Genomic DNA, 22,964 nt, shown 5'->3' on the forward strand with positions numbered 1-22,964 from the left:
TTCTCCAGTCCAACTTTCCTAACAGTGAGGTAATTTTCCTTGGTGATTTTAATGTTCACAACTCCAGCTGGCTTCCATTCGCTAGTCACACCGACCAGCTGGTTGGGATGCTGAGGCTTTTGCAATTACTAATGACCTAGCACAGATTGTTCATTTACCTACAAGAATACCAGACAATCTTAATCATACAGCCAATACGCTTGATCTTTTTCTCACAAACAACCCTTCTAAGTACACGGTCGAAGTGAGTGGTCCTTTAGGCACCTCAGATCACAACTTGGTGATTGTCTCTTCTCCAATGGAGCCTTTATCTCATGGCTATTCCCAACCTTATGTTGTTTGGCCTTACAAGAATGCAAAATGGGATGACCTGCGAGATTTCTTTTCCTTGTTCTGATTACTGTTTCAAAACTTCTGATGTCAACGTTTGCTCAGATCATGTCAGTGAAATTATTTTTGTAGGAGTGGAATCCTTTATTCCACATTCCACTTTAAAATCTCATCCTTTGTCTAAATCTTGGTTTTCCAATAAATGTGCTAAGGCTGTTCAGAAGAAGAATATTGCATATCGTAATTGGCTTTTTCTAATTCTTCAGTTTCATTTTCTGCCTACACCAAAGCTCGCAACAATTGTAATGGAGTTATTGATCAGCTCAAACTATATGTTGACCAGGCTAAGAGTAGAAAACTTGCTTCTTGCCCTAATGGTGGCCAAGCATTCTATTATTGCCCACAACTTTTGCCCATCTCTGCTCCCACCTCTGTCAAAACCAGATAGTTCTATTGTCACTTCAGCCAAGGATAAAGCTGACCTGTTGCATTCCATTTTTCTTCCAAATCATGTATTAATGATCATGGTAAAACACCTTCCACCATTACCACTCTCCATTCAATGCCTCCTGTGGTCTTCCATCATAAGGATGGTGCCTCCGTAGCCAGGTGGGCAGGAGCAGCAGTACGTAGCACACGCTTCTTGATTAGACCGGGGTTCGCGCCCGTGACCACCAAATACGGAGGATGCGGAAAGGTCAGAGAATGATCATCGCATATCCCCGGAGCAATATGGCCTTAGTTGCTAATGCTCCTAAAAAAAAAAAAAAAAAAAAAAAAAAAACATTAAAAGGATGTCAGAAGGATTTGGACGAATCTTGATGTTAAGAAAGCTCCAGGTCCTGATGGGATTTCTTCACTTGTTCTCAAAACCTGTGCTCCTGAATCTACTCCTGTTCTTTGTCGCCTTTTTTTTCACTTTCTTATTCCAAAGATGTTTTTCCTTCTGCTTGGAAATTTGCTCCTATCCAGCCAGTTCCTAAAAAGGGTGACAAATCCCTCCCATCCAATTATCATTCCATTGCTTCTACTTTTTCTAAAGAAATGGAGAAATCAATTAACCGCCAAATCTTAAACTACCTAGGAACCTTCCATCACCAGCATGGATTCCGTCAGCGTCAATCCACTGGTGCTATTCTGGCTTATGTTACCCATCTATGGACAAATTCAATGGAAAAGTTTGATGAAACACAAGCAGTTGCTCTTGACATCGCAAAGGCTTTCGATCATGTTTGGCATAAAGGTGTTCTAAACAAGCTTCCATCTTATGGTTTGCCAACTGTTCTTTGTAATTGGTTATCAAGTTTTCTCTCTGACCACTGACTGAGGGTGGTGGTGGTGGATGGCTCTGTTTTCTAACTTCTCCACTAATGGGGTGTCCCCCAAAGTTCAGTTCTTTTCCCCACTCTTTTCCTCTTGTATATTAATACCCTTCTTCCATTGAGTGGAAATCCTATTCATAGTTTTGCTGATGATAGCACATTGCATTCCACTTTCCAGTTTGAGAAACCTTGCCCTACTTAATCCACTTCAACTTGTTGAATATCCTCTACCAATTCCTTAAATGCCGATCTTCAGGTAATTCTCCAGTGGGGCAAAGACAACTTAGTTGATTTCAAACCTTCTAAAACTCAGTCTTGTCTTATATCTCGCAAAAAGGATTCTTCTGCTCCTATGCTTATCTTTAGGGACACTCCGATTTCTAGGCAAAATGATATCTCTTTTGGGGATTACCCTGATTTCTAATCTCTCTTGTCACAAACACATTACAAATATTGCGTCCTCTGCATCTAAAAAACTTGGTATTCTCTTTCGCTCTCAGCATTACTTTTCTTCCAAAGAGCTGTTCACTTTGTACAAATCGCAAATCTGCCCTACCATGAAATATTGTTCCCACATCTGGGGCAATGCCCCCAACACCTCCCTCAGGCTTCTAGATTCCATTCAGAAGAGGGCAGTTAGGTTAATTAATGACTCATCTTTAACAGAGTCTCTCCACTTCCTGTCTCATAGACATACTGTTTTTGCTGCTTCCCTTTTCTACAGATACTTCAACGGGCACTGTTCTTCTGAATTGGCTTCTGTAATTTCCGCTCTCTCTCTCTTTCAAAACAGTCCAAACACGTGCCGTCACCAACCAACATCCATTTACTGTTCAACTTTAAACTCACAGAACCAACTTTTCATCTTTCTCATTTATTCATTCAACTGCCGTTTTCTGGAACAACATTCCTTCTTACGTATTTCCTGAAAATTAGTCTACAGAAGTTCAAGTATAATGTCAACATATATCTTCTTTTGTCTTCTCAACCTCCAACCCAAGCACAGTACTAAGTACTATGGGTTCTGATACTTCTTGTTTTTGGGGTTTTCATAAAAAAAATAATAAAATATGCGTATGTTTCTCTGTGTCTGTATATATGTATGAACCCTGGGTTTTCTGAAAAGAAAATTCAGAGTTTCGTGTTTAAAACAACTCAACTTTATTATTATTTTTACATAAATATATAATAATTACTTTATCATTAATTTGCTATACATAGAATGAATAATTTGACTGGGTGCAGGGGTTTTGTTTTGGGATCCCTTGGAACTGGTCTACAGACCCCCCAAGGTGTTTGCAGACCCCAGTTTGAGAAACGCTGGTTCAAGGCAATAGTTAGTCCACATCTTTTGATGCCTCTGGACCTGCATACAGGTCCAGAGGCATCATTTGCATCATTTTAAGCAGGATGTAGATCTGCTAGAACCGATGCATAGAAGGGCACCGAGATTGGTGAAGGGAACAAAAGGGTGGTTTTTCCAAGAATGGTTTCAGTTCTGAAAATTGCCACATTGGAGACAAAGCTTCTAAAAATTGCCACATTGGAGACAAAGGTTCTGCAAATTGATCTGATTGTGGAGTGTTTAAGACTTTGAATTGATTGAGCAATCTCATTGTAATTGGGGATTACCCTGACTTCTAATCTCTCTTGGCACAAGTACATTACAAATATTGCTTCTTCTGCATCTAAAAAACTTGGTTTTCTCTTTCGCTCTCAGCATTACTTTTCTTCCAAACAGCTGTTCACTCTGTACAAATCGCAAATCTGCCCTTCACTCTGTACAAATTGCAAATGAGATTCTTCCTGTTGCTCAGACTATGCCCCTATCTTCTTCTTCGAGTTCTCTGCCCACAGGCAGGTTCAGGGCTCCACTGATGCCATTTTTTCTCTATCTTGTGCTTTCCTTTTAATTCCTGCATAATTTCCTTTTCCCATCCAATCCATCATTCCAGTTCTTCTCTCAACAGCTCTCTTCCCACACATCTTCCCCTCTATCAATTTTTTCAGCATGCTTTCTCTTCTAAGAATGTCCTATAAAGTTCTTTTGTCTTCTTGGTTCTTTTACTTACTTTCCTGAAAACTTCCTCATTACTCACTCTGTCCACCCATATCATCCTCTCCATTGTCCTCCACACTCACATCTCAAAAGCTTTTAGCCGTCTGATCTCCTCTTTTCCCAATGTCCATGTCTCTGAGCCATAAAGTACAACAGTCCATATTAATGTTTTCACCATTTGCTTTCTTAATGCCTTTTTGAAACTTCTCAATAGTTCTTTTCTATTACTAAATGCCTCTTTGCCCTTTGCAATTCTTGTTTTTATTTCTTCCAGGTTTACCATTTTGTGTCATTATGCTTTCCAAATATCTGTCCCAATCTTATTCCATCTAATGTTACGTTTATTCTTCTTCCTGACCACTTTGGATATTAACACTATCTTGGTTTTCTTGCTGTTAATCTTCATATTGTACTCCTTTACTTTGCTGTTCAAGATATCCAAGGAGCTCTATAATTCCTCATTACAAAAGGTGATATAGTTGTACACGTTGGCACTAATGATATTAAGAGTAGGAGACCGGCGGAATTACTTAGCAAGTACAGGTCACTGTTGAAAAAAAGCCGTGAATTAGGGTTGAACTTGAAAGTGTCTGCAATTCTGCCCAGACACGATAGGAGGGAGTATATGATGAGAGCCTTGTCGATCAATTCGGCCCTGGAGGGATTGTGCAAGGCTCAAGGGGTAGAATTTTTTTCAGCCTGGACTGTACTTGTTAACAGGAGAGATTGCTTCTACAGGGATGGGATACACTTAAATAGAAAGGGTGCAAGAATTTTTGCTGATGCTGTCGAGGCAGTGTTAGGTGGGTCGGAAAACTGCTAGTTGGGGGGGGATACAAGGACTAATAGATTAACAGTAGCCACTGGCAGAGGTGGAAGTGATTCTTGCACTGCTTCTATTCAAATGAGCAGAAGTCTGAAAAACAAGATGCAGGATATTTCTGAGACTGCTGGTAGTCATTGCGTTACAAGTAAACACATGGGTTGTGTTAGGGTAGCTAAGAATAGAAACAGGTGCATGTATACCTGCGTGTACACCAATGCTAGGAGTTTGGTAAATAAATTTGATGAATTTGAGGTATTGCTCAAAACATCAAAGGCAGATATTGTTGGGATATCAGAGACGTGGTGTCACACAGATATAAGTAATGCGGAACTGGAATTTGGGGAATACAATGTATATAGAAAGGATAGACAGTACAGGAGGGGAGGAGGGGTTATGCTATTAATTAAGAAACACATAAAGTCAAAGGAAGTGAAGCCAGTTGACATCGATGGACAGGGCAGTGTCGAGTCAGTTTGGTGTGACATAAGCATAGGGAAATCAAAATTGAGAGTAGGAGTGTGCTATAGGCCTAATGACTCTGATGAGTATAATAATATATTGTACAGGGAAATAGAGTGGGCCAGTAAATCAGAGAGTCTTATAATGGGGGATTTTAATTTCCCAGATATTGACTGCAATTTGTGGGTTGGTCACTCGCACACTAGCAAGGCTTTTGTGGATTTATTGGATGATTGTTTTCTACATCAGCATGTTCGTGAAGCAACAAGAGGGAGCAATACTCTTGATCTGATTATCAGTAGTGATTCTTCATGCATTAAGAACCTGCAGATAAATGAACCACTAGATGGCAGTGATCACAGTGTGTTGAAGTGGGATTTACTCAAGGAGGTAACTACCATCAGAGGTAAAGGGAAGGGTTTTTGTTTTCGTAAAGGCGACTATGATGGTCTGAGACAGTATTTAAATTCTATACAGTGGGACCAACTGATAATGTTACCAACAGCAAACTCAAAATGGGAAGCATTCAAGGAACTAATCTTGGTGGCTACCAGGCTTTACATACCAACTAAGAAATATTGTTCAAGGTTTAGGCCTAAATGGTTGTCAGATGGACTAATGACACATGTGGCAGAGAAGAAAAATGCATGGGATACATACAAATTAATGGGTGACATGGAAGCCTATGATAGATATAAGTTGGTCTGTAACCAAGTCACAAAGGAGATTAGGCAGGCAAAGGCAGACTACGAAAAATCCTTGGCAAAGGATGCAAAGAAAAACAGAAAGGAGTTCTTTACATACTTGAACTCGAGAAGGAAAGGGATGAATCAGATTGGTCCACTGGATATTGATGGTTCAACAGTTGAGGATCCTGCTCAGGTGGCTAACAATCTAAACGAGTATTTTGCATCTACATTCACGCATGAGGAGTTATTCAGGAAGGAGAATGATGTAGGTAAAGTAAACATTGGCAGTGAGCTGGATGATTTTGTAATAACTGAGAGGAAAGTAGAGGAGAGATTGTTGAGGATAAACATAAAAAAGGCACCTGGGGTAGATGGGATCTATCCAGTTATATTAAAGGAGGCAGCAAAGGAAGTATGCAAACCCCTAGCCATAATTATGAGAGCTTCTTTGGACTCAGGGGAGGTACCCATAGACTGGAGATGTGCAAATGTAACCCCAATTCACAAAGGAGGATCAAAGGCTGACACAAGTAATTATAGACCTGTTAGTTTAACTTCTGTTCCAGGTAAATTAATGGAAGCACTGGTTAAAGAAGCACTGCAGGATCATCTAGACAAGAATTCAGTTATAGCTCAGACGCAGCATGGTTTTGTTAAGGGCAGGTCTTGCCTGACCAATTTGATTGGATACTATGATGTAGTCACAAAAGAACTGGATGCAGGGAATAACTTTGATATTATATATTTGGATCTTAGAAAGGCTTTTGATACTGTTGCACATGGAAAACTGCTGCACAAATTGGAGCAGTGTGGCATTGGAGGCAAATTGCTGCTATGGATAAGGGGATGGTTGAGTGGCAGAAGACAGAGAGTGGTAATCAATGGACACTGCTCAACATGGACTAATGTTATTCGTGGAGTTCCTCAAGGTTCAGTGTTGGGTCCATTGTTGTTTTCGGTGTTTATGAATGATATTGATGATGGGATATCAAGTTTAATGTCTAAGTTTGCAGATGATACAAAGGTTGGCAGGGTCGTTAAGGACACTACTGACGCTATGCTGCTGCAACAGGATCTGGAAAGGTTGAACAGATGGGCTGAGAGGTGGCAAATGAAGTTTAACATTGACAAATGTAAAGTACTACATATGGGTAACAGTAACCCCAGAGCAATGTATCAACTCTGTGGTACTACACTGACAGTGGTGGAGAATGAAAAGGACCTGGGGGTAATTGTGCAGGCAGATATGAAGTTCTCTGAGCAGTGCAGACGAGCTGCAAGAGTAGCTCATGGTGTCTTGTCAATGATATACAGGAATTTTTCTAGCAGGGATAAGGAGGTGATTATTCCCTTGTATAAGGCAATGGTTAGGCCACATCTTGAGTACTGTATACAGGTCTGGAGGCCTCATTTCAAGAAGGATGTAGAGCTGCTGGAACGGGTACAGAGAAGGGCAACAAGATTAGTAAATGGAACAAAGGGTTGCTCTTACGAAGAAAGGCTTAAGTTTTGCAAATTACAGAGTCTGGAGACTAGGCACCGGCGAGGTGATCTGATAGAGGTGTATAAGGCTTTGAATGGTTTGAGCATGCTCAATGCCAATGGGATTCTTCATCTTTCTCAGAATAATCACCTCAGAGGGCATAAATTCAAATTGAGGAAGGACGGATGTCGGATGTGCAGAAATTTGCCTTTGGCCAGCGGGTGGTTGGTTGGTGGAACCGACTTCCATCACTTGTTGTTGAAGTTGATAGCCTAAACAAATTTAAAGCTCAACTGGACACTTTTTTTTTTTTGGCTGATGCTGAATAAGCTTGCTTTCTTGCATCATGTGCCTCTGCTAATGCTAATGCGCAATCAAAACCTGGTTGTCTGCAAATCTTATTGTTTTTATGTTCTCCCCTCCTACTTTTACACTTCCTTTTTTTATACTCTTTCTTGAATGCTTCTACATATATATTAAATAGTAAAGGGGACATGAAACATCCTTGCCTTAAACCCCGACCAGTGCCTACTACCACTAGTCTTATTCTTCTTGTTCGTTAAGCTCTTGACTTTTTCATACATTAGATCACTTCTTCCTCTTATTGTCATTTCCTCTAGTTTCCTGCACTGTTCTTCCCACCATTTTTCTCTTCATCTTTTGCCCCTTCTAAGTTCATTATTTAAACTCCTATATTTAATCATTGCCTCTTCTGAACTATGGTGCTTCCATTTTATCTATCATTTCTTCTGTGATCCATGGTTCCCTTATCCTTTTCTGATCTACTGTACCTAATTTGCTTTCTGCTATTCCTACTACTATATTTTTAAACCTTTCCCATCTCTTCTACACTTTTTTTTTTCTATTTCCTTCCCCTCCACAATCTGCCTGTCACTTAGGAACTAGCTTGTCTTTTTTTTTTTTTTTCAGGAAGAATTTTTTTTAGTGAAAACTAGTTTCTAATAGGTCACCAAAACTGTTTTAAAAATTTATGCATCACAAGCTTCAGAATTTTTTTTTCTTGTAGATTTCTCTATTATATAGTTTTGAATGAAAAGAATAAATAATTGAGATTTTGTTTTATTTTTCTATAGATGAATTTCTCCAGAATCAGACTTCAGTGTTGGTTACCACCTCTGGCTACATCAATTTCAATTCAAGGGATCAGCATCTTTTCTCTGAATCGTTTATATTAATAGGGCAACACTCACCCCAAGAGATTGTCTGGAAAATAACCTCAGATTGCTTAAGGTTTCATGAACCTATTAGTGACCAAGCTGTATAAACTGCATTTATTTATTTTTTTTTTTACTTTGTATTTCTTCAGTTACATATGTAAAAATGGTTGCTTTTAACAGCCTATAATATATTAATAATGATAGCATGATTCTTTTAAAACATTTTGTTTGAATAAACTGCTATTTTTGTATACATTTTTTATTCTAAATTATTTGATAGAATATTGATATTATTGATAGCCATCAAATCTGTTTTGCAAAAATTAAATTTAATTAAAGGAAATGCTCGACACCACATTTAATGATGGAAATTAAATTAATTGGCTATGCTATATGGGTTGGTTAAAGGGAGGTCTTGTCTGACCAATCTGATTAGATAATATGATGTGGTCACAAAGGAACTGAATGCCAAAAATAATTTTGATATCATATATTTGGATTTCAGGAAACATTTTGATACTGTTGCACATGGAAGTCTGCTGTACAAATTGGAGAGGTATGGCATTAAGGGTAAGTTGCTACAATGGATAAAAGGATGGTTGAGTGGAAGACTACAGAGTGCTAATCAATGGACACTGCTCTTTGTGGACAAATGTGGAGTTCCCCAGAGTTCGGTGTTGTGCCCATTGTTGTTTTTAGTATTTATCAATGATATTTATGAAGGTATATTAGGTCTATTGTCCAAGTTTGCAGATGATACAAAGGTTGGCAGGGTTGTTAACGACAGTAAAGACAGTATGCTACTCCAATTGGATCTAGATAAGTTGGGAAAATGGGCTGAAAAGTGACAACTGAAGTTTAACCTTGACAAATGCAAAGTACTGCATATGGGTAGCAGTAACTGAAGAGAAACGTTCTACACTCAGGGAAGTGGAAAGTTAAAAATACCTGGGGTAATTGTGCATTCAAATATGAAGTTCACTGAAGTGCAGACTGGCTGCCAGGGCAGGTCATGGAATCTTGTCAATGATATGTAGGAATTTTGCTAGCAGTGACAGGGAGGTGATTATCCTGTTATACAAGGCAATGGTCAAGCCACACCTAGACTGCTGTGTACAAGTCTGGAGGTCTCATTTTAGGAAGGATGTAGAATTGCTAGAATGAGTACAAAGAAGGGCAACAAGATTGGTGAGGGGAGCAAAGGGGTGCTCTTACCAAGGAAGGCTTAAATTCTGCAAATTGCAGCACCTGGAGAGTAGGCACCTATGAGGTGATCTGATTGAGGTGCATAAGGCCTTGAATGGGTTGAGCAAGCTGAATGCTGATGGGACTCTTCCTCTTGCTCAGACTAAGAACCCAAAGGGGCACAGTTTCAAATTGAGGAAAGATAGTTGTAGAATAGATGTGCAGAAATTTGCCTTTAGCCAGCAGGTAGTTGATTGGTGGAACAGACTTCCATCTTTCGTTGTGGAAGCTGATAGCCTAAATAAATTTAAGGCTGAGCTGGACAGGCATTTGGAACGAATGGAGGGATGAAATGGGGGGGTTGGCTGATGCTGCATAAGCTTGCTTTCTTGAATTGTATGGCTCTACTAATAATATATATTTGCTATATGGGTAGAAATCCATTACACAAATTACTGAACATTGTTGCGCAGATGGCAACATTTCTGAGGTCTCTAAGAAATCAAAGTTGAGCCAACTTGTTAGGCTTCGTATTTATATTAGTATTGGCAAATGACAAAAAAGTAAGCTTAAATAGCATCAGCAAAAAAAACTTCCCACATCACCTTTCCATCCCTCTAATAATCTTAAGTCTTCCTTAAATTTATTCACACTACCCACCTTCCACAACACCAGATGGAAGTTTACAGCGAAACTTCCCTTTAACGGACAGCCATGGGGAACGAAAATTTGTCCGTTAGAAGTGTCCGCTAACAAGAAGTCTGAGGGAGAAAAAAAAAGAAAGAAAAATCGTTAAACGTTTAATGTAAAATTAAATTAAAATATATACAGATTTTGAACAATATTTTTGTGAATAATATACAATTACATACACAAGAGATAAAGAAAAATCGTTAAACGTTTAATGTAAAATTAAGTTAAATTATATACAGCTTTTGCACAATATTTTTGTAAATATACATACAATTGTGCTATGCATATTATGACTTTATCTTAAGAAAAATACATACAGTAATCACTTATTTTCTTCTGCACCTTCCGGCTGATAATTTTGTTTTCAACATTTGTTTGGAGTGAAGAAACCATCGAAAGTCCTTCAGTATCTTCTTCAGCGGCGAAAAACATTTTTAAACGATTGATTTGTATGAGCGCTTCTTCTATTTTCATCGGTGGTTCGTCGTTAATATGTTCTTCAACAGAATGACCTCCTTCCATTTCTTCATCCTCATGAGGAACTTCTTGAAAAATATCGATGATAATGTCGTTGATATCTAGAGCACCATCTTCTGTAGTGAGGTTCGAGTCTATATCTTTGTAGCCAGGGTCACTTGTAGCTGAAGTGTCGTACATAATCAATAGATGTTGAAGTTCTTGTTCTTCTTGGTGCTCCACATTGCTGTTCACAACTTCAATTTTTGCATTTCAGAAGCCAGACTTGACAAAACAGTTCACGACAGTTTGTTTTCTAATTGTGTTTACTGAAGAGGAAATCCATTGAATCACATCTAGGATGCTGAGTTTCTTTGCAAGGTTACTCGCACATGTTACATCGTTCATGTTTGCAATGAGATGTCTTAAAACGTTTTCTGTAGTGAAGTTTAAAATTTTTTATTATCCCTTGATCCAAGGGCTGACACTGCAGATGTTTGGTGGCAGAAAAACGATTTGAATGTTGGACAATTCAATGTGTGGGTGAGATCCAGCATTATCCATGAAAAGAATAATTTTTCTGTTTTAACGAATCATGTTTTGGTTAAAGTGACTTATCCATTCGCTCATGATATCTCGTGTCATCCACGCTTTTTTTTATTAAACTTCCAATCAACATTCAAAAGATTCAACTTTATGCCCTTGAAACAATGAGGATTTTGTGGTTTTCCTATAACAAGAGGTTCAAAGTCTCCCGGCATATTTGTACACAACGGTACAGTCAAGCGTTCCTTAGAAATTTTTCCGCCCTGGCACTTTTTGTTTTTTTTAGACTCATTGTTTTTTTCAGGAAGAGCTTTAAAAAACAACCCTGTTTCATCACAGTTGTAAATATCCTTATCTTCAAAATCACGACATAAATCTTCCAATTTAACGGTCCACCCTGTTACAACCCCAGTATCAACAGATCCACCTTCACCACTTACGGTTTAAATTTTATGCCGAGTTTTCAACTTTTCTAGCCATCCCACAGAAGCTTTGAACTCATTTACTCCCATAGATTTCACAACCTCCAAAGCCTTTTCCCTAAAAATAGGCCCATTAATGGGAATTTTTTTAGCACGTGCCCGACAAAACCACTCATACGTAACATTGTCAATTTGAAGTCCAAATGATTTTTGAACCTGATCATTTTTTACGTGTTGCCAAAATTGTTTGAGCAGTACATTTTTTTTCTTTAGGATGTCGCTTACCTGCGTATTCCCGATTTTGAATTTTGCAGCGAGATTGCGAACACTATTTTTTTGCCGATCATACGCATTAATGAGTTCGACTTTATCTTTTAAAGTTAAATGTTTACGAGAAGACATTGTGCACTTCACACGACACTGAACAAAACTGAAAACAAACTCAAAAGACAAAAGGCCGACAAAATTCCCCCCCCCTGCACACACCGAATTCATCAGAAGTTTTACACGTGCCTTAAAATTCTTGAAAAAGGGTTTAGAACCGCAACGTAAACCTTGATAAAATTCAGAGAATGGGAAGTAGAAAATAAACACACGATTGAGGCAATACGTGGAAGAAACGTTCTTAGAAAAAGGGCAGTGAGCTCGGCCGCTGTCCGTTATTGGGAGATCAAATTAAGTGCTAATCTAAACGAAACAGTGCAGATTGCCTGTCCGCGTCCGTTACAGAGAATGTCCGCTAGACAAGCTGAAAACACGTTAAAACCAATAGAGGAGAGTTGGGGAATTTGAAAATGTCGGTTGTAGAGAGGTGTCCATTAGGAGAAGTTTCACTGTATTTCTAAAATTAACTGTCCTTTTTAAAAGCAAATTTCTGCACATCTAAATTGAATTTGAGGACGGATGAAATCATCCTCAATTTCAATTTATGACCCCCTTATGTCTGTGTTGTTTGAACAAGAGTAACAATGCCAAAATTTAGTTTACTCAATCCATTCAAAGCTTTACACACCTTGCTCAGATCTTCTTTCAGGTGTCTAGTTTACAGATGCAGCTTTTTTGCAGAAATGAAGTCTTTCTTGGTAAGAGTACCCTTTGTTTCTTTCCTACTAATCTTGTTGCTCTTCTCTGCACTCGTTTCAACAAATCCACACCCTTCTTAAAATGAAACTTCCAGACCTTTATGTAGTACTCAAGATATGGCCTAACTGTTGCTCTATACAGTGGAATAATTACCTCCTTATCCCTGCTGGAAAATTCTTTATATCATTTGCAGAATCCCCCCGAGCTGTTTAGTAGTGTCTGTACTGCTCAGAGAATATGTACCGTTTTATGTTACATGTAAACTTAGAAAATAAGATTTATATATCTTATCAGTATTATTAATATTGAAAACAATAAATGGACCAGTATAGAACCCTGAGAGACTGTACTAAAAACATTAGTTAAAGAAGAGCAGTGCCCGTTTAAGTCCACCCTCTCTCACCACCATCTGTTTATCCACAGCAGTAACTTTCCCTAGTGCCATGCTGGTTCCAGCTTGTAGAGCCGTCTGTCATGCAAGAAGGTGGATAGATTCTATCAGCCATTGTACCACATTGGTGTACTTTTGTCCTCAACAATTTCTCCTCCACTTTCACAAAATCATTTAGTTCCCAGTTTTAACTTAGTATAATTCTGGTATTCCCACGATTAAAAACTTTGTTATGAGAATGTACTCGTATATGCAAAATAGTTTGTCCACAACCTGAATGGAACCAATAGTTATGCCTTTCATGTCAAGTGAGTTAATGTGATTCCTTAGTTCACCTTCTGGCAACCATTTAGGTCTAAACCATGAACAGTGTCTCTTAATTAGTATGAGATGATTAATAGCTTCAGTGATTGTTTCCCCTGAATGCTTTAGAATTTACAGTTGAACCTGTTAAAGTATTTACACCTACATAGCCATTTTAGACAGATCTTTATGAAATAAAAATCACGTTTGCCATTGACAGTAGTTATATTTAAGCACATCCCACATAAATATCTTATCACTGCTAACTAGTGGTTCCTTTATGTGGAGATTCTCAATGCATGAAGATTTGCTCTTGATAATACATCTGCATAGATTTTGATATTTTCAAAATTCAATATACTTTTGGTGTTAATTGTAAAAATCCAAACATTTTTATATATCATGGACAATGTTCTTTACAAAATTGTTTTCTTAGTTTTGCATATTACTACTTCCTTTGTGATAGATATAGATGTGCCAGTATGTATTTAGATGTGTCGAGACCTGCAAGTTAGGTTATGTGAATCTGCAAATTGTTTCTTCCACATTCAGTTTTCTGGTGCAGTCGTGCCAAGAGTATTTGCTTCTAACATGATTTTCACATTGTTTTTGACAATGGCAATTCGTGTGAGCAATCCAAATATTTTTTTTACGTATGCAGAATTGTTTTGGGGTGAAAAAAAAGAAAGGATACAGCAACATTTGTGAAAAATGTATGTACTGCATATGTTGGAATTAAATTTGGTGACCAAGATAAAAGTTTGAACCCCTTCTCCCTTACTTCCCCCCATTGTGTGCTGAGGGCTTGCAGTTGTATAAATATAAAAAGAAAGACATTTGCCAATCCCATGGTATGGAGGTAACATTTAATGACTGCCAATTTTGTTTTAAAATGTAGGTTATATGAAGAACAAGCAGAGAATTGCATATCCCTACAACATAACTTCAGTTGTAAGGCTAGCACCCAATTGCACCTAAACTACTGTTGTTCTTGAACATTTGCCATCTGAATCTGAGATCTAGAGAACAGTATAAACTGTTGTGATGAAATTCTCAACTCTGAACCACAACTGTTTAGATAAAGTGAATCCAATCTGATGGGAGATTTAAATCTATCCAAAGGCTTTTAGGGTCAGAAATGAAATCCAATTATCTGCCAATCCTGGAACCAGTCCTTGTGAAAAAGAATTGGTTTCCCATTTTTCTGAACTCCAAATGATATTGCAACAACCTTCCTGCAGTTATAAATGTTTTTGGAATTTTTTCCCAATCAACAGAATAGAGGCCATTATTGACTCATTAAAGAAAAGGCCTAAGGAGTTTTGCGTAATGGAAACAAGTATACGTAAATTCCTGTAGCCCATTCAGCACACTTAAAAAAATAAATTGTTAAAAATTCTTTTGGAAAAAATTGCAAGGATCATGGTTGTGTGTGGAGATTTTAAAGTTATTGGGCTGTTTCTCAGCCAACAACTTGGTATGCAAAAATGCATTACTTTCTGTGCAACTTAAATAGTCAAGAAGTGAGCATTGGGAAAGGAAAGTGTGCCACCATGACATTCTTTGACACCAGATTCAAAAAACGGGTGCATTAGTATTAGTATTAGTAACGGCCGCATGGTGAAAGAAAGCCTATGGCTTATGCTGCACCAGCCAAAAAAAAAAAAAAAAAAAATCCCCACAAAACAATGATAAAAACAAAAAATAAATAAATAACTAAATAATAATAATTAATAAATAAAAATAATAAAATAAAATAAAAAATAAATAAAAAGGAAATTAAACCTATCATCCTATTAGCTTCCCTTACCCGAAAGTACTATCCAGATGACCTTTGAATTTCCCCAAACTGTCGGCCTCTACCACCCATGAAGGCAACTTATTCCAGTAATTTATAACACTAGTAGAAAGAATGCTGTTCTTTTGCATAATGAAAGATTTAATGCGATAGTTTGTCCAAATGTGGGATGCAGGAAATTGTTTAAGCTGCTTGCACTAAATTCCCATCGCTTACAAAAAAAATGGAAGAAATTTTTCTTAGACATCAAATTTCTGCAAGTTGCCGCTAGATTATTTTGAAGAATCCTTGGGCTAGCTTGGAAGAGATGAGATGCTTGGACTGGCTTTTAACTCAGGTAATTTTTTGGGAAACTAATTACCCAGATTACAAGGCGATCATGTCACACACAGCCTCATGAATGAGCAGAAGCAATGAAGAGTCATTGTTTGAGGACTTCATCCAGAATTGTCAAGAAATTTCTAATTTCCTTGCCTATTGTTACTGGAGTTGAGTGTTTTAATGTGAAGCTGAGAAGAGGTGTCAGATAATGCAATGGACTTCAAAATCATAAAGACTCAAAAAAGTTTGTTTACAGAAGCCCACAATCAAGACAATGCTGATCATGTTTTTTTGACAAATGGTGTAATTCACAAGTAAATTTGTACCTCAAGAGAGAATACTGTGTTCTATGTGCAGGAACCTCAAATGTAACTGAAATGCATTTCCTGGGTGAGACCACAATTTGGAGAGGCAGCTGGTCCTTGTTGCATGACAACGTCCCACTCTAAAACAAAACATGCCATTGTACAGATGAACCATCTAGCATATTCTCCTGATCTGGCAATGGGACTCAGCCCGCGTGGGAAGCTCAATTGGTAGAATCACCATCCTCCCCATACCAGTGGCAAAGACGGGTTGAGATCCAACAATGGTAGGTTGAATTTTTATGGATCTTTTTCAATGTTATTTGTTATTTGTTTTTTTTTAGGAGCATTAGCAACTAAGGCCATATTGCTCCGGGGATATGCGGTGGTCATTCCCTGACCTATCCGCATCCTCCGTATTTGATGGTCACGGGCTCGAACCCCGGTCTAATCAAGAAGCGTGTGCTACGCACTGCTGCTTCTGCCCACCTGGCTACAGAGGCGCCCTTTTTCAATGTGGCAGAGTTTGTTGGTCTCAGACTAGGGTAGCATGGTTTTTTCTCCTGGAAACTCGGGTTTTTTATCCAGCAAACAGAAAATTAACCTTAGAACATGCCATTTAGACAATATACCTGGTGGTTATAAAATAAGTTTCCCTATTCCGACCCTAGTGTCAAAACGGTTAGAGATAGTGCTGAATCGGGTAGGGGGAACCGATTTGCAGAAGGAAAAAAATTTTGTTCAAATTTCTGCCACTAGGGGAGAAATTGGCACTGTAAACATGAGATGGAATACTTAGGATTAGATTTTAATATCAGAACTTAGAAATCGACAGATGTTGCACTTGAGATGACATTCTGAAAACAGGATTGTGTGCGACAGTTTCGCGTAGCATCTCATTGGGGATATTGGCTACATGCTGTTTAATGCTTGCTTTCAAATCGACAAGCATCTGTGTGCTGCCACAGTAAACTCTGTCTTTCAGTTATCCCCATAGCCAGAAATCACAGGATTGAGATCTGTGATCAGGCTGGCCAGAACTGCGGAAAGCCTCTAGAAATGATGTGTTCGTTTCCAAATGTTGAATGGAGCAGTTCCTTGTTGACCAACGTGGGGAGGGGCACCATCTTGCATGAACACTACAGTTTCCAAGCATTGCTTTTCTTGCAGAGTGGGAATAATGTGATCTCTTAGAAGAGTGCAGTACCATGCACTAGTTACTGTACACCTTATGAGGCCATGAGTGTAGACTTCAAAGAAAAACACTGCATGAAAGACAGCTACTTTCATGTGTGCATGTAGTAGTGGTCTTTCATGCACAGCAGATGGATGAGAAGTTCCCCATATTCAGCCGTTTTGTGCATTTACAGCCCCACGAAGAGTGAAATGTGCCTCATCAGACCCAAGATCATTCGAGCCCACGTATCGTCAAGTTCCATACGAGCCAGAAATCATAGAGCAGTCTATTCGTTGTTGCTGATCACAAGACTTGCACTATGTGAATCTTGTAAGGGAACCAGCGTAAAATTATTCAAAGCACTTTACGTACAGTAGACCAAGTAAGGTTCAATCCTCTGGCGCTAACTACTGACTGGTAGTGTTTCGCATTTTGACCTGAGGACATTGCAGCCGCCACTTCATCCACTACCTCCGCCCCGATACATGGTCGTCCCCTGCCTGGAATTACACCGAACTCCCCAGTCGCTTCAAATTTTTTTTATTAGTTTTCGAAGCCCCACTGATGTCAAAGGTCCTTTACACAAACCTTCAGGTTTCCGATATTCACGTAGGGATGCATTAGTGTTACTATTATTCTGGTAGTTTTACTAAAAGAGCACGTTCCTTTTTTTAAGAGCCACAATGGTTATTGATGGCAATGGTCTTTCTGCATTTATCTAACAAGATGTCATTTGTGTAAGCAGTGTGGAATGCCAACTTTTACATATGTGCAGTGCCGTTTTTCCATTGGTTTCGGAAATTTGAACAAATTTTTGCTTCTTCTACAAATCCTACATTAGGCAAGCTATCCCTGTGACCTTCCCGGTTATTACTATTATTGTCACTGGATCCCAAAGCTGAGAAACCACGCTGTTGAAATTTGATGCAGCATTGGCAAAACATGGTCTGCTACCTCTAAGGGTCTTGTTACTTTAAAGTTCATCCCTAATGTCACCATGTTAGAGTCCTCTCAGAAATGGTTTCACCCTGGTCTGTACACTCAACTTACTTTCTGGGCATGGCTCCCCTAATGCCAAACTTCCAACTTTCAACCTTGCTGAATCACCTCTCTGTTCTTGTGGCACTCCAGAAGACTGGGAATATATTTTATACCCCTGCCAGGAATACCTAGACCTTCGACAGAACCTTCTCTCTCCACTAGTGTCACTGTCCCCGGAAATGAGCCGGACTTCCTTGAGCACCAGAGAAAATTTCCAGTCCCTGCAAGAATTTGCTCGTCATGCCTTCTCACTCAACAACTACGGAATACTTCCTAGTTGAGACTCCTGCGGAATTAGAGATATATATATACACTGTGCTTCCACTTTATTAGGTACACCTACCTAGTAGCATTTTGTGCCTCTTTTAGCCTTCAAAACAGCCTGAATTCGTCTAGGCATGGACTGTACAAGATGTAGGAATGGAGTACTATGCAGACATGAGTGTCACGCAGTTACTTGAGATTCGATGGCGGTGTAGGCCTGCAGCGAACAGCCCTTTCCAGCTCATCCCAAAGATATTCAATAGGATTGAGATCTGCGGACTGAGCGGGCCACTGCAGCAAAGAAAAGTCATTATCGTGTTCCTGGAACCATTCCATAGCAATTCGGGCTTTATTCACCGGCTCATTATACTGCTGGAAGTAACCATCTGACTGAGGATAAACTGTAAACAGAAATGATGCACTTGGTCAGTAACGATGTTTAGGTACGATGTGGCATTCAGACATGAATCTATGGATATCAATGGACCCAACATGTGCTAAGAAAACATTCCTCACACCATAACACTTCCCCCACCATTTTGCACAGTAGTCGTCAGACATGATGGATCCAAGGATTCATGTTGTTTTCGCCAAATTCTGAGTCTTCCATCAACATGATGCACCAGGAACTTCGACTCGTCAGACCAAGCAACTGTTTTCCAATCCTCAATAGTCTACTGCTGGTGTTGCTGTACCCACAGGAGGCGTGCTCTCTTGTTCTTCATCGATAATATGTACGCAATGTGGCCGTCGGCTGTTGTAGACCATTCGCGACTAGTGGTCCATTGCGATATTTTGTCCTGTGCACCAAGGTTGTATTCTGACGTGATGTGCGACATTGTGGCCCATCTGTTTGTTTGCACAATTCTAGTCATCCTCTGACTTCTCTCATCAACCAGCGATTTTCTTCCATGGAGTGCCATTGAGGATGTTTTCTGTTCGTTGCACTATTCTCGATACATCCTTGACACTGTGGTGCATTAAAAGTTCTGGAGAACTGCCGTTTCAGAGATGCTTTGTCCAGCACCTACTACCATGCCATGTTCGAAATCTGCTAGATCACTCCTTTTCCCCATTCTTGCTACGGTTTGTACACTTAACTGATACTAGAAAGGTTGTTCTGCTGCATTTATATCCACAACTGTGGTCGTGTGACTTGCAGTGTTGTGGGACAAACCATTTGTGTGCACAACAGGGTTGCACCTAATAAAGTAGCAGCATAGTGTATGTCTAAAGACACTATGTTTTCCCCTCTCTCCTTTTTTTTCTAATTTTATTTTATTTTTATTTTATTATTTTTATTTTTATTTTTATTTACTGTATTTACTTTGTCTGGTACTGTGGGTTTGGACCACCTGAGGAATGGAATTTTATTAGTTTCTGTTATTTGCTTACATATATATATTTTATTTATTTATATATTTATTTGTTTTTATTTATATATTTATTTGTTTTTATTTATTTATATATTTATTTGTTTTTATTTATTTAAATTTATTATTTTATTTTAATATACACACACACACACACACACACACACACACACACACACACACATAGTGATCACTGAATTATGACCACCTACCTAATACTTTGTAGGTCCTCCTTTTGCCCTCAGTACAGCAGCTATCTGACGTGGCGTTGATTCATCAAGACGTTGGAAGCGTGTGGGAGGTATGGCCAACCAAGTTGTGTAATGTGGCTAGCAATTCAGGTATGGAGGTGATTGGTGTATCCAGATGCCTGATACGCATTTCGATAGTGTCACACAAGTGCTCTATGGGATTGATATCGGGGGAGTTCAGAAGCCAATCAATATGCTGGAAGTCAGAACTGTGTTCCTCAAACCATTCCTGCCTATCAAGTGCCCGATGGCTTGGTGTATTGTCATTTTAGAAGACACCATCACCATTTGGGAAAAAGTGTAATGTAGCAGGATGTACACAGCAAGCAGTTGATGATAGCGGAGACCGGTGATATGTTGTTCCACATGCACCAGGGGTCCAAGTTCCTGGCAGTGAAACATGCCCCACACCATACAACCCCCTCCACCGTCCTGCACTTTTGATGCCATGCATGATGTATGAAGAGCCTCATGTTGTTGATGCCAAATCTGTACATGACCATCCATGGTTTGGAGTAAATAACGACTCATCCGACTAGCACACCTTTCAGTCTTCTAATGTCCAACTTGCATGCTCTGCACAAGGCAACTCTTATGCTGATGAACCTTTGTTAGGAGAGGATGCCATAGGGGTCATCTGTTTGTATAGCCCATATGTGCGAGCGTGCGACGTATGGTCATGCCAGATATTGTTCTGGATTGACCCATGTACTGAGTAGTTAACTTTTCAACGGTGCTGCATCTGTTTGCCTGCATGAATCGGACCCAGCGCTCACCTATAATATCAACCTTTCGCTACATTTGCAGTGTTGCCGTCAGGTCATTTTAATGCTAATCCTGGTACACTTTAACAACAACAGCTCTCGAACACCCCACCAGTTCAGCCATTTAGGAAATCGAGGCACCAGCTCGTCGAGCTCCCACAATCTGTCCTTTATGAAAGTCCGATAAATCCTTCCTTTTACCCATCATGCTCAGAATTTTATTACATACTGAACCAACTATATGTCTGCTACGTAGGTCGACTAACTGCACACTCTTGTACCTCACGTGGTCTTTTTTTATTTATTTATTTTTTATTTTATTTTATTTTATTTTTTTATTATTATTATTTTTTTCTCTGATATTAGGGCAGTAAGAGCAGGTAAGCCAAAGGGTTCCAAGGCCGGGCCCGGTACATACGTAGTTGTGGTCTGCCTCCCCGTGATGTAGACAGACACTGGGCAGGCTTTCCAAGTGATCGCCTGCCTGGTGAAAAATCGGCGAGAAACAACTAAACACACAGCACAAATACACACATTTCTGGCCTTTTACAGTACTCTGTATTCATCAGTATACAAAGGTGGAGTTGAACAGCCATTCAGGTGCTGTCCTACATAAGATACTATACAAATCGCTTCCCCATACCCTAAATGACATACCCACCGATTTTCATAGCATTAACTCTAACCGTTTTGACACTAGGATCTCCTGAATAGGGAAACTTATTTTATAACCACCCGGTACATGGGGCAACGTGGCCTTAGTCGCCAAAGCTCCTAAAACCCCACAACAGGGGACTTCTTCCTCTCTCCCAAGATGAAAGCTACCCTCAAATGAAAAATTTATTTCAGGATGTTGTGGACATAAAGAAAAACAACCGCTGAACTGAATACTTGGAGGCCTTTGCTGGCTCTTTTCAGGTACTTTTAAATCGCTGTGATAAATGCATTCAATCAGGTGGTGTTTACTTTGAATGAAAAAAAATTTTTTTTGATGTTCTGCACTTTATATTCTTTTTATTCCACCACTCCGGGAACTTCACTTCCACACCTCGTATCACAAACATCAGGATTCTCAAATTTCCAAAACCTATTTAGAAACAACTCAATTCTGAAAACTACAATCGCAACTAGCCTTGCATAAAGAGGTTAAAGACTTGAAAAGTTAGATCAAATCAATTAAAATCAGAACTTTAACCTTCATTAAAATAAAGGAATAATTATACGGACAAAGTGAGGAAAAGCTACATTCGATTTCCTCATCTCAGGTATTTAATGATAATAGCCTTTCATCAGTAGCTCCAAAAGAATTTCCTCTTACCATATTGACATGTGATGCAGATAAGATCTTATCAAAGAAATATTGAATGATATCTTTTATAAGAATTTACAAGGGAAGAAATGGATATTTCTGTTTTTTTTTTTCCAAAACTAAATCCCATTTCCGGATCTAATCTAACTTAGTTTAGGGGATATCTTTCGAATTTTTTCCATATTCATGTCAGTGGTTAGAATTTGGTGACCAAATAAATGTGCACATGAAAAAAGCCCACAAAAATTCTCCACAAAAAAACCCCCACTATCATAAATGCTCACATGAAAAATACTAACACGGAAGAATGCTCACATTATTTTTAGTTTACAAAAAAACCAAATTATTTCATATTTCAAAACGCAACAAAATGTTGAATTTATACATTTTATTTCTACTTCTATATGATGTACAGGATTGTTAAAATTAAAGTATCCCTGTGTAGAGGGCTCTGGATCGAGTTCTAAGGCTCGAACTGAGAAATTTGGAAAACAGGTACAATAAAGAATGCGCTCACCATTTATTGGAAAAAAAAATTTTTGTTACAAAATTTGTCACTATATGGCGCTGTGGCAATACAAATCTCTTGAACAGCGCTACAATTGTTCAATGTGTCCTCCATTTTGGTCAACAACTGTTTCCATTCGAAGAACAGCATTTTCTTCAGATCTGCCAGAATTTGACATCCTTCCCAATACACCTGGTTCTTTAAAAAAACCCCACAGACAAGGAGTTGTGGGGTTGCATTGAGTGAGGTTCGGTGATCGGGGTGGCCAAGATGTCTGGAAACAAAGGCTGATGACTCGTTCGTCTGTAAAGTGTTGCCTTAGCAATCTTTGGACACAACGGTGGATGTGGGGTGGTGCACCACTTTGCATGAATATGTATCCTGAAGGCACCCACGTTGCAGCTCTGGTATTGCGAAATTTGCCAACA

At 39.0% G+C, this 22,964-nt stretch overlaps 1 protein-coding gene across 1 annotated transcript in view; it reads left to right on the plus strand.

Annotated features, from left to right (window-relative positions):
• Nucleotides 1–8,453, plus strand: part of Nxt1 (NTF2-related export protein 1) — a 32,122-nt gene extending 23,669 nt beyond the window's left edge. The window contains exon 4 of the mRNA XM_090384900.1: nt 8,263–8,453. Coding sequence (XP_090241026.1) covers nt 8,263–8,453 — 191 coding nt within the window. The remainder of the gene's footprint in view (nt 1–8,262) is intronic.
• Nucleotides 8,454–22,964: the final 14,511 nt, after the last annotated feature.

The sequence above is a fragment of the Mastigoproctus giganteus genome, chromosome 11, assembly GCF_048544385.1.
Source record: "Mastigoproctus giganteus isolate SK-2022 chromosome 11, ASM4854438v1, whole genome shotgun sequence".
Lineage (NCBI taxonomy): Eukaryota > Metazoa > Arthropoda > Arachnida > Uropygi > Thelyphonidae > Mastigoproctus > Mastigoproctus giganteus.